This window comes from Oncorhynchus nerka, linkage group LG18, assembly GCF_034236695.1.
Source record: "Oncorhynchus nerka isolate Pitt River linkage group LG18, Oner_Uvic_2.0, whole genome shotgun sequence".
Classification (NCBI taxonomy): domain Eukaryota; kingdom Metazoa; phylum Chordata; class Actinopteri; order Salmoniformes; family Salmonidae; genus Oncorhynchus; species Oncorhynchus nerka.
In genome coordinates this window covers 80,236,719-80,249,192 of record NC_088413.1, presented here as the reverse complement: position 1 = coordinate 80,249,192, position 12,474 = coordinate 80,236,719, and the positions used below count along the sequence as shown (strand labels likewise).

At 51.1% G+C, this 12,474-nt stretch overlaps 1 protein-coding gene across 1 annotated transcript in view; it reads right to left on the bottom strand.

Annotated features, from left to right (window-relative positions):
- actn1 (actinin, alpha 1) overlaps window positions 1–12,474 on the bottom strand; it is a 124,243-nt gene that overhangs the window by 82,258 nt on the left and 29,511 nt on the right. Inside the window, 1 exon segment of the mRNA XM_065003382.1 lies at window positions 3,935–4,049. Within this exon segment, the coding sequence (XP_064859454.1) occupies window positions 3,935–4,049 (115 nt within the window).

The following is a 12,474-nucleotide window of genomic DNA, read 5'->3' as shown; positions in this document are numbered from 1 at the left end:
ACATCATGTGGGCCCCATTAGATACATAATGTGGGCACCATTAGAGATACATCATGTGGGCACCATTAGAGATACACCATGTGGGCACCATTAGAGATACATCATGTGGGCCCCATTAGAGATACATCATGTGGGCACCATTAGATACATCATGTGGGCACCATTAGAGATACATCATGTGGGCACCATTAGAGATACATCATGTGGGCACCATTAGAGATACATCATGTGGGCCCCATTAGAGATAGATGTGGGCACCATTAGAGATACATCATGTGGGCCCCATTAGAGATACATCATGTGGGCACCATTAGAGATACATCATGTGGGCCCCATTAGAGATACATCATGTGGGCACCATTAGATACATCATGTGGGCACCATTAGAGATAGATGTGGGCACCATTAGAGATACATCATGTGGGCCCCATTAGAGATACATCATGTGGGCCCCATTAGAGATACATCATGTGGGCACCATTAGAGATACATCATGTGGGCCACATTAGAGATACATCATGTGGGCACCATTAGATACATCATGTGGGCACCATTAGAGATAGATGTGGGCACCATTAGAGATACATCATGTGGGCCCCATTAGAGATACATCATGTGGGCACCATTAGATACATCATGTGGGCACCATTAGATACATCATGTGGGCACCATTAGAGATACATCATGTGGGCACCATTAGAGATACATCATGTGGGCCCCATTAGAGATACATCATGTGGGCACCATTAGAGATAGATGTGGGCACCATTAGATACATCATGTGGGCACCATTAGAGATACATCATGTGGGCACCATTAGAGATACATCATGTGGGCACCATTAGAGATAGATGTGGGCACCATTAGATACATCATGTGGGCACCATTAGATACATCATGTGGGCACCATTAGATACATCATGTGGGCACCATTAGAGATACATCATGTGGGCACCATTAGAGATACATCATGTGGGCCCCATTAGAGATACATCATGTGGGCACCATTAGAGATAGATGTGGGCACCATTAGATACATCATGTGGGCACCATTAGAGATACATCATGTGGGCACCATTAGAGATACATCATGTGGGCACCATTAGAGATAGATGTGGGCACCATTAGATACATCATGTGGGCACCATTAGATACATCATGTGGGCACCATTAGAGATACATCATGTGGGCACCATTAGAGATACATCATGTGGGCACCATTAGAGATACATCATGTGGGCACCATTAGAGATACATCATGTGGGCACCATTAGAGATACATCATGTGGGCACCATTAGATACATCATGTGGGCACCATTAGATACATCATGTGGGCCCCATTAGAGATACATCATGTGGGCACCATTAGAGATACATCATGTGGGCACCATTAGAGATACATCATGTGGGCACCATTAGATACATCATGTGGGCACCATTAGATACATCATGTGGGCCCCATTAGAGATACATCATGTGGGCACCATTAGAGATACATCATGTGGGCACCATTAGATACATCATGTGGGCACCATTAGAGATACATCATGTGGGCCCCATTAGATACATCATGTGGGCCCCATTAGAGATACATCATGTAGGCACCATTAGAGATACATCATGTGGGCACCATTAGAGATAGATGTGGGCACCATTAGATATACATCATGTGGGCACCATTAGATACACCATGTGGGCACCATTAGAGATACATCATGTGGGCACCATTAGATACATCATGTGGGCACCATTAGATACATCATGTAGGCACCATTAGAGATACATCATGTGGGCACCATTAGATACATCATGTGGGCACCATTAGATACATCATGTGGGCACCATTAGATACATCATGTGGGCACCATTAGAGATACATCATGTGGGCACCATTAGAGATACATCATGTGGGCACCATTAGATACATCATGTGGGCACCATTAGAGATACATCATGTGGGCACCATTAGATATACATCATGTAGGCACCATTAGATACATCATGTGGGCCCCATTAGAGATACATCATGTGGGCCCCATTAGATACATCATGTGGGCCCCATTAGATACATCATGTGGGCACCATTAGAGATACATCATGTGGGCACCATTAGAGCTACATCATGTGGGCACCATTAGAGATACATCATGTGGGCACCATTAGAGATACATCATGTGGGCCCATTAGATACATCATGTGGGCATTAGATACATAATGGGCACCATTAGAGATACATCATGTGGGCACCATTAGAGATACATCATGTGGGCACCATTAGAGATACATCATGTGGGCACCATTAGAGATACATCATGTGGGCACCATTAGAGATACATCATGTGGGCACCATTAGAGATACATCATGTGGGCCCCATTAGAGATAGATGTGGGCCCCATTAGAGATACATCATGTGGGCACCATTAGAGATACATCATGTGGGCCCCATTAGAGATACATCATGTGGGCACCATCATGTGGGCACCATTAGAGATAGATGTGGGCACCATTAGAGATACATCATGTGGGCCCCATTAGAGATACATCATGTGGGCCCCATTAGAGATACATCATGTGGGCACCATTAGAGATACATCATGTGGGCCACATTAGAGATACATCATGTGGGCACCATTAGATACATCATGTGGGCACCATTAGAGATAGATGTGGGCACCATTAGAGATACATCATGTGGGCCCCATTAGAGATACATCATGTGGGCACCATTAGATACATCATGTGGGCACCATTAGATACATCATGTGGGCACCATTAGAGATACATCATGTGGGCACCATTAGAGATACATCATGTGGGCCCCATTAGAGATACATCATGTGGGCACCATTAGAGATAGATGTGGGCACCATTAGATACATCATGTGGGCACCATTAGAGATACATCATGTGGGCACCATTAGAGATACATCATGTGGGCATGTAGAGATAGATGCACCATTAGATACATCATGTGGGCACCATTAGATACATCATGTGGGCACCATTAGATACATCATGTGGGCACCATTAGAGATACATCATGTGGGCACCATTAGAGATACATCATGTGGGCCCCATTAGAGATACATCATGTGGGCACCATTAGAGATAGATGTGGGCACCATTAGATACATCATGTGGGCACCATTAGAGATACATCATGTGGGCACCATTAGAGATACATCATGTGGGCACCATTAGAGATAGATGTGGGCACCATTAGATACATCATGTGGGCACCATTAGATACATCATGTGGGCACCATTAGATACATCATGTGGGCACCATTAGAGATACATCATGTGGGCACCATTAGAGATACATCATGTGGGCACCATTAGAGATACATCATGTGGGCACCATTAGAGATACATCATGTGGGCACCATTAGATACATCATGTGGGCACCATTAGATACATCATGTGGGCCCCATTAGAGATACATCATGTGGGCCCCATTAGAGATACATCATGTGGGCACCATTAGAGATACATCATGTGGGCACCATTAGATACATCATGTGGGCACCATTAGATACATCATGTGGGCCCCATTAGAGATACATCATGTGGGCACCATTAGAGATACATCATGTGGGCACCATTAGATACATCATGTGGGCACCATTAGAGATACATCATGTGGGCCCCATTAGATACATCATGTGGGCCCCATTAGAGATACATCATGTGGGCCCCATTAGATACATCATGTGGGCACCATTAGAGATACATCATGTGGGCACCATTAGAGATACATCATGTAGGCACCATTAGATACATCATGTGGGCACCATTAGAGATACATCATGTGGGCACCATTAGAGATACATCATGTGGGCACCATTAGATACATCATGTGGGCACCATTAGATACATCATGTGGGCACCATTAGATACATCATGTGGGCACCAGGCCTCTCCTCCTCACCTGATATGACCTCCAACAGCAGCATGAGTTTCAGTCCGTCCCTGAAGTCCTCCTCGATGTTCTCGATCTGCGTTCCTGCTTTCCTCAGGTGGGAGTTGCACCAGGCCGTGAACGTCTGGGGAGGAGACATGAGTTAGTTACCATGGTGTTAGTTACCATGGTGTTAGTTAGCTAACCCTAACCCAGATGGGATGGTGGGAGTCTGTGAGCGTCTGGGGAGGAGAGGAGAAATGAGTAGAACAGAGTAGAGTAGAACAGAGTAGAGTAGAACATAGTAGAGTAGAACACAGTAGAGTAGAACAGAGTAGAGCAAAACAGAGTAGAGTAGAACAGAGTAGAGTAGAGTAGGACAGAGTAGAGTAGAGTAGAACAGAGTAGAGTAGAACAGAGTAGAGTAGAACAGAGTAGAGTAGAGTAGAGTAGAGCAGAGTAGAGTAGAGTAGAGTAGAGCAGAGTAGAGTAGAGCAGAGCAGAACAGAGTAGAGTAGAACAGAGTAGAGTAGAGTAGAGTAGAGTAGAGCAGAGCAGAGTAGAGTAGAGTAGAGTAGAGCAGAGCAGAACAGAGTAGAGTAGAGTAGAACAGAGTAGAGTAGAGTAGAACAGAGTATAGTAGAGTAGAGTAGAACAGAGTACAGTAGAGTAGAACAGAGTAGAACAGAGTAGAGTAGAACAGAGTAGAGTAGAACAGAGTAGAGTAGAGACAGAGTAGAGTAGAACAGAGTAGAACAGAGTAGAGTAGAGTAGAACAGAGTAGAGTAGAGTAGAACAGAGTAGAGTAGAGTAGAGTAGAACAGAGTAGAGTAGAGTAGTGTAGAGTAGAACAGAGTAGAGTAGAACAGAGTAGAGTAGAACAGAGTAGAGTAGAACAGAGTAGAGTAGTGTAGAGTAGAGTAGAGTAGAGTAGAACAGAGTAGAGTAGAACAGAGTAGAGCAGAACAGAACAGTGAGCCTGTCTGTGTTGTAGCTGAGCTGCAGCAGCAGCTCCAGGAACGTCCCAGGCATGGCTGGCATGTTAGTAAGATAACTAACTACCTGTTGATGGGAAACATCTGGGCTGGGCCCTCCCTCACTTCCTCCCTCCATCTGCCCTTGCATCCCACTTTCCCTCCCACCTTCCCCCTCTCTCTCTCCCTGCCTCCCTCCTTCCCCCCCTCTCTTTCCATTCCTCTCCCTCTCTCCCACCTTCCCCCTCTCTCTCTGCCTGCCTCCCTCCTTCCCCCTCTCTCTTTCCATTCCTCTCCCATTCTCCCACCTTCCCTCCCTCCTTCCTCCTCTCTCTCTCCCTGCCTCCCTCCTTCTCCCCCTCTCTTTCCATCCCTCTCCCTCTCTCCCACCTTCCATCCCTCCTTCCCCCTCTCTCTCCCCTGCCCCCCTCTCTTTCCATCCCTCTCCCACTCTCCCTCCTTCCCCCTCTCTCCCCTTCTCCCTCTTCATCCTTCTATCCCTCTCCCACTCTCCCTCCCTCTCTCCCACCTTCCCTCCATCCTTCCCCCTCGCTCTCCTTCTCCCTCTTCATCCTTCTATCCCTCCTTCCCTCTCCCTCCCTCCCTCCCTCCCTCCTTTCCTCCCTTCATCTGCCCTTGCATCCCACGTTCCCTCCCTCCCTCCTTCCCCTGCCCTCTCTCTCTGCCTCCCTCCCCCTTCCTCCCTCCTTCCCCTGCCCTCTCTCTCTGCCTCCCTCCCTTCCTCCCTCTCTGCCTCCCTCCCTTCCTCCCTCCCTGCCTACAACAGCCATCAGCTCAACACACGAACGACCAAACGGGAGCTGGCATGAGTACTAGCCCCGCCATAACACTGTGCACCCCGCTGAGAGCCAACTCTTTATGAGAACCATGGTTAATTACACACAGGGCCCAACGGCTGGCAGGCATAAACACATACGAGGTCAATCTGCAGAACTGGAGCAGAGCAGAGAGACCCCAGTCTTTATGAAACCAGCAGAACAGAGAGACCCCAACCTTTATAAAACCAGCAGAACAGAGAGACCCCAGTCTTTATGAAACCAGCAGAACAGAGAGACCCCAGCCTTTATGAAACCAGCAGAGACCCCAGCCTTTATGAAACCAGCAGAACAGAGAGACCCCAGTCTTTATGAAACCAGCAGAACAGAGAGACCCCAGTCTTTATGAAACCAGCAGAACAGAGAGACCCCAGTCTTTATGAAACCAGCAGAGAGACCCCAGCCTTTATGAAACCAGCAGAACAGAGAGACCCCAGCCTTTATGAAACCAGCAGAGCAGAGACCCCAGCCTTTATGAAACCAGCAGAACAGAGAGACCCCAGCCTTTATGAAACCAGCAGAACAGAGAGACCCCAGCCTTTATGAAACCAGCAGAGAGACCCCAGCCTTTATGAAACCAGCAGAGAGACCCCAGCCTTTATGAAACCAGCAGAACAGAGAGACCCCAGCCTTTATGAAACCAGCAGAACAGAGAGACCCCAGCCTTTATGAAACCAGCAGAGAGACCCCAGTCTTTATGAAACCAGCAGAGCAGAGAGACCCCAGCCTTTATGAAACCAGCAGAGAGATCCCAGCCTTTATGAAACCAGCAGAGAGACCCCAGCCTTTATGAAACCAGCAGAACAGAGAGACCCCAGCCTTTATGAAACCAGCAGAACAGAGAGACCCCAGCCTTTATGAAACCAGCAGAGAGACCCCAGCCTTTATGAAACCAGCAGAACAGAGAGACCCCAGCCTTTATGAAACCAGCAGAACAGAGAGACCCCAGCCTTTATGAAACCAGCAGAACAGAGAGACCCCAGCCTTTATGAAACCAGCAGAGAGACCCCAGTCTTTATGAAACCAGCAGAGAGACCCCAGCCTTTATGAAACCAGCAGAGAGACCCCAGTCTTTATGAAACCAGCAGAGCAGAGAGACCCCAGTCTTTATGAAACCAGCAGAGCAGAGAGACCCCAGCCTTTATGAAACCAGCAGAACAGAGAGACTCCAGTCTTTATGAAACCAGCAGAACAGAGAGACCCCAGTCTTTATGAAACCAGCAGAGAGACCCCAGTCTTTATGAAACCAGCAGAACAGAGAGACCCCAGTCTTTATGAAACCAGCAGAACAGAGAGACCCCAGTCTTTATGAAACCAGCAGAACAGAGAGACCCCAGTCTTTATGAAACCAGCAGAGCAGAGAGACCCCAGTCTTCATGAAACCAGCAGAGAGACCCCAGCCTTTATGAAACCAGCAGAACAGAGAGACCAGAGAGACCCCAGTCTTTATGAAACCAGCAGAGAGACCCCAGTCTTTATGAAACCAGCAGAACAGAGAGACCCCAGTCTTTATGAAACCAGCAGAACAGAGAGACCCCAGTCTTTATGAAACCAGCAGAACAGAGAGACCCCAGTCTTTATGAAACCAGCAGAGCAGAGAGACCCCAGTCTTCATGAAACCAGCAGAGAGACCCCAGCCTTTATGAAACCAGCAGAACAGAGAGACCAGAGAGACACCAGTCTTTATGAAACCAGCAGAGAGACCCCAGTCTTTATGAAACCATCAGAGAGACCCCAGTCTTTATGAAACCAGCAGAGAGACCCCAGTCTTTATGAAACCAGCAGAGAGACCCCAGTCTTTATGAAACCAGCAGAGAGACCCCAGTCTTTATGAAACCAGCAGAGAGACCCCAGACTTTATGAAACCAGCAGAGAGACCCCAGTCTTTATGAAACCAGCAGAGAGACCACAGTCTTTGTGAAACCAGCAGAGAGACCCCAGTCTTTATGAAACCAGCAGAGAGACCCCAGTCTTTATGAAACCAGCAGAGAGACCACAGTCTTTGTGAAACCAGCAGAGAGACCCCAGTCTTTATGAAACCAGCAGAGAGACCCCAGTCTTTATGAAACCAGCAGAGAGACACCAGTCTTTATGAAACCAGCAGAGAGACCCCAGTCTTTATGAAACCAGCAGAGAGACCCCAGTCTTTATGAAACCAGCAGAACAGAGAGACCAGAGAGACCCCAGTCTTTATGAAACCAGCAGAGAGACACCAGTCTTTATGAAACCAGCAGAACAGAGAGACCAGAGAGACCCCAGTCTTTATGAAACCAGCAGAGAGACACCAGTCTTTATGAAACCAGCAGAACCAGCATGTGACATGTGTTCCATAGAAGAGGAAAAGCCACTTGAAAGCCCTGGTGGCTGGTGAGCTGGCTGGTTGGGAGTGGACCTCACTTCAACAGAAAGGGAGAGGCTAATTATAACATATAGCCTATCCATAAAAGGATGTGGTAGGGCTAAGAACAGGTTTCAGATGCGTGTGTGTGTCGGGGAGAATGTGTCAACATCACACGGCTGTGCTGGGAGCAGCTAACCAACCAAGCAATCAAACCAAACCCAGCTCCTCTGGGGAAAGAGAGGAGCAGCGACATGGACAGTCACTGAAGATGTCAACTAATGTAAAAGGAGAAGCCACTGGAGAGGCTGTGTCCTATGTTGACGTACAGAGAGCTATGCTACTACTGAGCAGCTTGCTACTACATCTGAGCAACTGCTACAAAGACATGTCTGGAGCCTGCTGCCTTCCTCAAGCTTCACCAGCCATCTCTCTCTCTTTTCCTCTGTCTCTCTCCCCCTCTCGCCCTGCTGCACCCTCTGTCTCTCTCTCTCCCTCTGTCTCTCTTTCCCCCTCTGTCTCTCTCCCCCTCTGTCTCTCTCCCCCTCTCGCCCTGCTGCACCTCTGTCTATCTCCCCCTCTGTCTCTCTCCCCCTCTCACCCTGCCCCTCTGTCTCTCTCCCCTCTGTCTCTCTCCCCCTCTCACCCTGCACCTCTGTCTCTCTCCCCCTCTGTCTCTCTCCCCCTCTCACCCTGCTGCACCTCTGTCTCTCTCCCCGCTCACCCTGCACCTCTGTCTCTCTCCCCCTCTCACCCTGCTGCACCTCTGTCTCTCTCCCCCTCTCACCCTGCCCTCTGCCTCTCTCCCCCTCTGTCTCTCTCCCCCTCTCACCCTGCTGCACCTCTGTCTCTCTCTCCCCCCTCTGTCTCTCTCCCCCTCTGTCTCTCTCCCCCTCTCACCCTGCTGCACCTCTGTCTCTCTCCCCCTCTGTCTCTCTCCCCCTCTCACCCTCCCCTCTGTCTCTCTCCCCCTCTGTCTCTCTCCCCCTCTGTCTCTCTCCCCCTCTCACCCTGCCTCTGTCTCTCTCCCCCTCTCTGTCTCTGTCTCTCTTTCCCCCTCTGTCCTCCCTCTGTCTCTCTCCCCCTCTCACCTGCACTCTGTCTCTCTCCCCCTCTGTCTCTCTCCCCTCTCACCCTCTGTCTCTCTGTCTCTCTCCCCCTCTGTCTCTCTCCCCTCTCACCCTCCCTCTCTCCCCTCTCTCTCCCCCCTCTCACCCTGCACCTCTGTCTCTGTCTCTCTCCCCCCTCTGTCTCTCTCCCCCTCTCACCCTCTGCCTCTGTCTCTCTCTCCCTCTCACCCTCCCCCTCTGTCTCTCTCCCCCTCTGTCTCTCTCCCCCTCTCACCCTGCACCTCTGTCTCTCTCCCCCTCTGTCTCTCTCCCCCTCTCGCCCTGCTGCCCTCTGTCTCTCTCCCCCCTGTCTCTCTCCCCCTCTGTCTCTCTCCCCCTCTCACCCTGCACCTCTGTCTCTCTCCCCCTCTGTCTCTCTCCCCCTCTCTCTCTCCCCTCTGTCTCTCTCCCCCCTCTCCCCTCTGTCTCTCTCCCTCTGTCTCTCCCCCCTCTCACCCTGCACCTCTGTCTCTCTCCCCCTCTGTCTCTCTCTCTCCCCCCCTCTCACCCTGCACCTCTGTCTCTCTCCCCCTCTGTCTCTCTCCCCCTCTCACCCTGCACCTCTGTCTCTCTCCCCCTCACCCTGTCTCTCTCTCCCCCTCTCACCCTGCCCTCTGTCTCTCTCCCCCTCTGTCTCTCTCCCCCTCTCACCCTGCACCTCTGTCTCTCTCCCCCTCTGTCTCTCTCCCCTCTCACCCTGCACCTCTGTCTCTCTCCCCCTCTGTCTCTCTCCCCCTCTCACCCTGCCCTCTGTCTCTCTCCCCTCTCACCCTGCACCTCTGTCTCTCTCCCCTGCTCTCCCCTGCCCTCTGTTTCTCTCCCCTCACCCCTGCTGTCTCTCTCCCCCTCTCACCCCTCCCCCTCTGTCTCTCTCCCCTCTCACCTGCACCTCTGTCTCTCTCCCCCTCTCTCACCCTGCACCTCTGTCTCTCTCCCCCTCTGTCTCTCTCCCCCTCTCACCCTCCCCCTCTGTCTCTCTCCCCTCTCACCCCTGCTGCACCTCTGTCTCTCTCCCCCTCTCTCCCCCTCCCCCTCTCTGTCTCTCTCCCCCTCTCACCCTGCACCTCTGTCTCTCTCCCCCTCTCACCTCTGCTGCACCTCTGTCTCTCTCCCCCTCTCTGTCTCTCTCCCCCTCTCACCCTGCACTCTGTCTCTCTCCCCCACCTCTGTCTCTCTCCCCCTCTCACCCTGCCCTCTGTCTCTCTCCCCCTCTGTCTCTCTCCCCTCTCACCCTGCACCTCTGTCTCTCTCCCCTCTCTCACCCTGCACCTCTGTCTCTCTCCCCCTCTGTCTCTCTCCCCCTCTCACCCTGCACCTCTGTCTCTCTCCCCCTCTGTCTCTCTCCCCTCTCACCCTCCCTCTGTCTCTCTCCCCCTCTCACCCTGCTGCACCTCTGTCTCTCTCCCCCTCTGTCTCTCTCCCCTCTCACCCTGCACCTCTGTCTCTCTCCCCCTCTGTCTCTCTCCCCTCTCACCCTGCCCTCTGTCTCTCTCCCCGCTCACCCTGCCTCTGTCTCTCTCCCCCTCTCTCCCCTCACCTCTGTCTGTCTCTCCCCCCCTCTGTCTCTCTCCCCTCTGTCTCTCTCCCCCTCTCACCCTGCTGCACCTCTGTCTCTCTCCCCTCTCACCCTGCTGCACCTCTGTCTCTCTCCCCCTCTGTCTCTCTCCCCCTCTCACTCTCCCCCTCTGTCTCTCTCCCCCTCTCGCCTGCTGCACCTCTGTCTCTCTTTCCCCCTGTCTCTCTCTGTCTCTGTCTCTCTCCCCCTCTCACCCTGCTCTGTCTCACCTCCCCCTCTCACCCTGCCCTCTGTCTCTCTCCCCTCTCACCCTGCTGCCTCTGTCTCTCTCCCCCTCTCACCCTGCACCTCTGTCTCTCTCCCCCTCTCACCCTGCACCTCTGTCTCTCTCCCCCTCTCACCCTCCCCCTCTGTCTCTCTCCCCTCTCACCCTGCCCTCTGTCTCTCTCCCCCTCTGTCTCTCTCCCCCTCTGTCTCTCTCCCCCTCTCACCCTGCTGCACCTCTGTCTGTCTCTCCCCTCTGTCTCTCTCCCCCTCTCACCCTGCACCTCTGTCTCTCTCCCCTCTCACCCTGCACCTCTGTCTCTCTCCCCCTCTGTCTCTCTCCCCCTCTGTCTCTCTCCCCCCTCTGTCTCTCTCCCCCTCTGTCTCTCTCCCCCTCTGTCCCTCTCCCCCTCTCACCCCTCTCTCTCCCCCCGCTCTGTCTCTCTCCCCCCCTCTCACCCTGCACCTCTGTCTCTCTCCCCCCGCTCACCCTGCACCTCTGTCTCTCTCCCCCTCTCACCCTGCCCTCTGTCTCTCTCCCCCTCTGTCTCTCTCCCCCTCTGTCTCTCTCCCCCTCTCACCCTGCACCTCTGTCTCTCTCCCCCTCTCACCCTGCACCTCTGTCTCTCTCCCCCGCTCCCTCTCCCCCTCTGTAGGTCACTCGGGCCGTTTGGCAGCAGCAACCGACATCAAACCACCCCTGGCCTGGCAGCCAGTTCACATGACTGAGTGTTGTGGTCAGCGTTCTCCTGGCCTGACGGTGCAGTTGGTTCAAAGGGCCGTCCAGCTGGGCTGGTTGAGGCCTTATTCTCCACGGGGTGCAGAGAGGACAGTAGAATCTATATAGACCCTTTTGGTTCTTTGAGGTTCTATATAGACCCTTTTGGTTCTTTGAAGTTCTATATAGACCCTTTTGGTTCTTTGAGGTTCTATATAGACCCTTTTGGTTCTTTGAGGTTCTATATAGACCCTTTTGGTTCTTTGAAGTTCTATATAGACCCTTTTGGTTCTTTGAGGTTCTATATAGACCCTTTTGGTTCTTTGAGGTTCTATATAGACCCTTTTGGTTCTTTGAGGTTCTATATAGACCCTTTTGGTTCTTTGAGGTTCTATATAGACCCTTTTGGTTCTTTGAGGTTCTATATAGACCCTTTTGGTTCTTTGAAGTTCTATATAGACCCTTTTGGTTCTTTGAGGTTCTATATAGACCCTTTTGGTTCTTTGAGGTTCTATATAGACCCTTTTGGTTCTTTGAGGTTCTATATAGACCCTTTTGGTTCTTTGAGGTTCTATATAGACCCTTTTGGTTCTTTGAGGTTCTATATAGACCCTTTTGGTTCTTTGAGGTTCTATATAGACCCTTTTGGTTCTTTGAGGTTCTATATAGACCCTTTTGGTTCTTTGAGGTTCTATATAGACCCTTTTGGTTCTTTGAGGTTCTATATAGACCCTTTTGGTTCTTTGAGGTTCTATATAGACCCTTTTGGTTCTTTGGATGAGATTAAAAGAATCCATTACTTAAAAAAAAAAAAA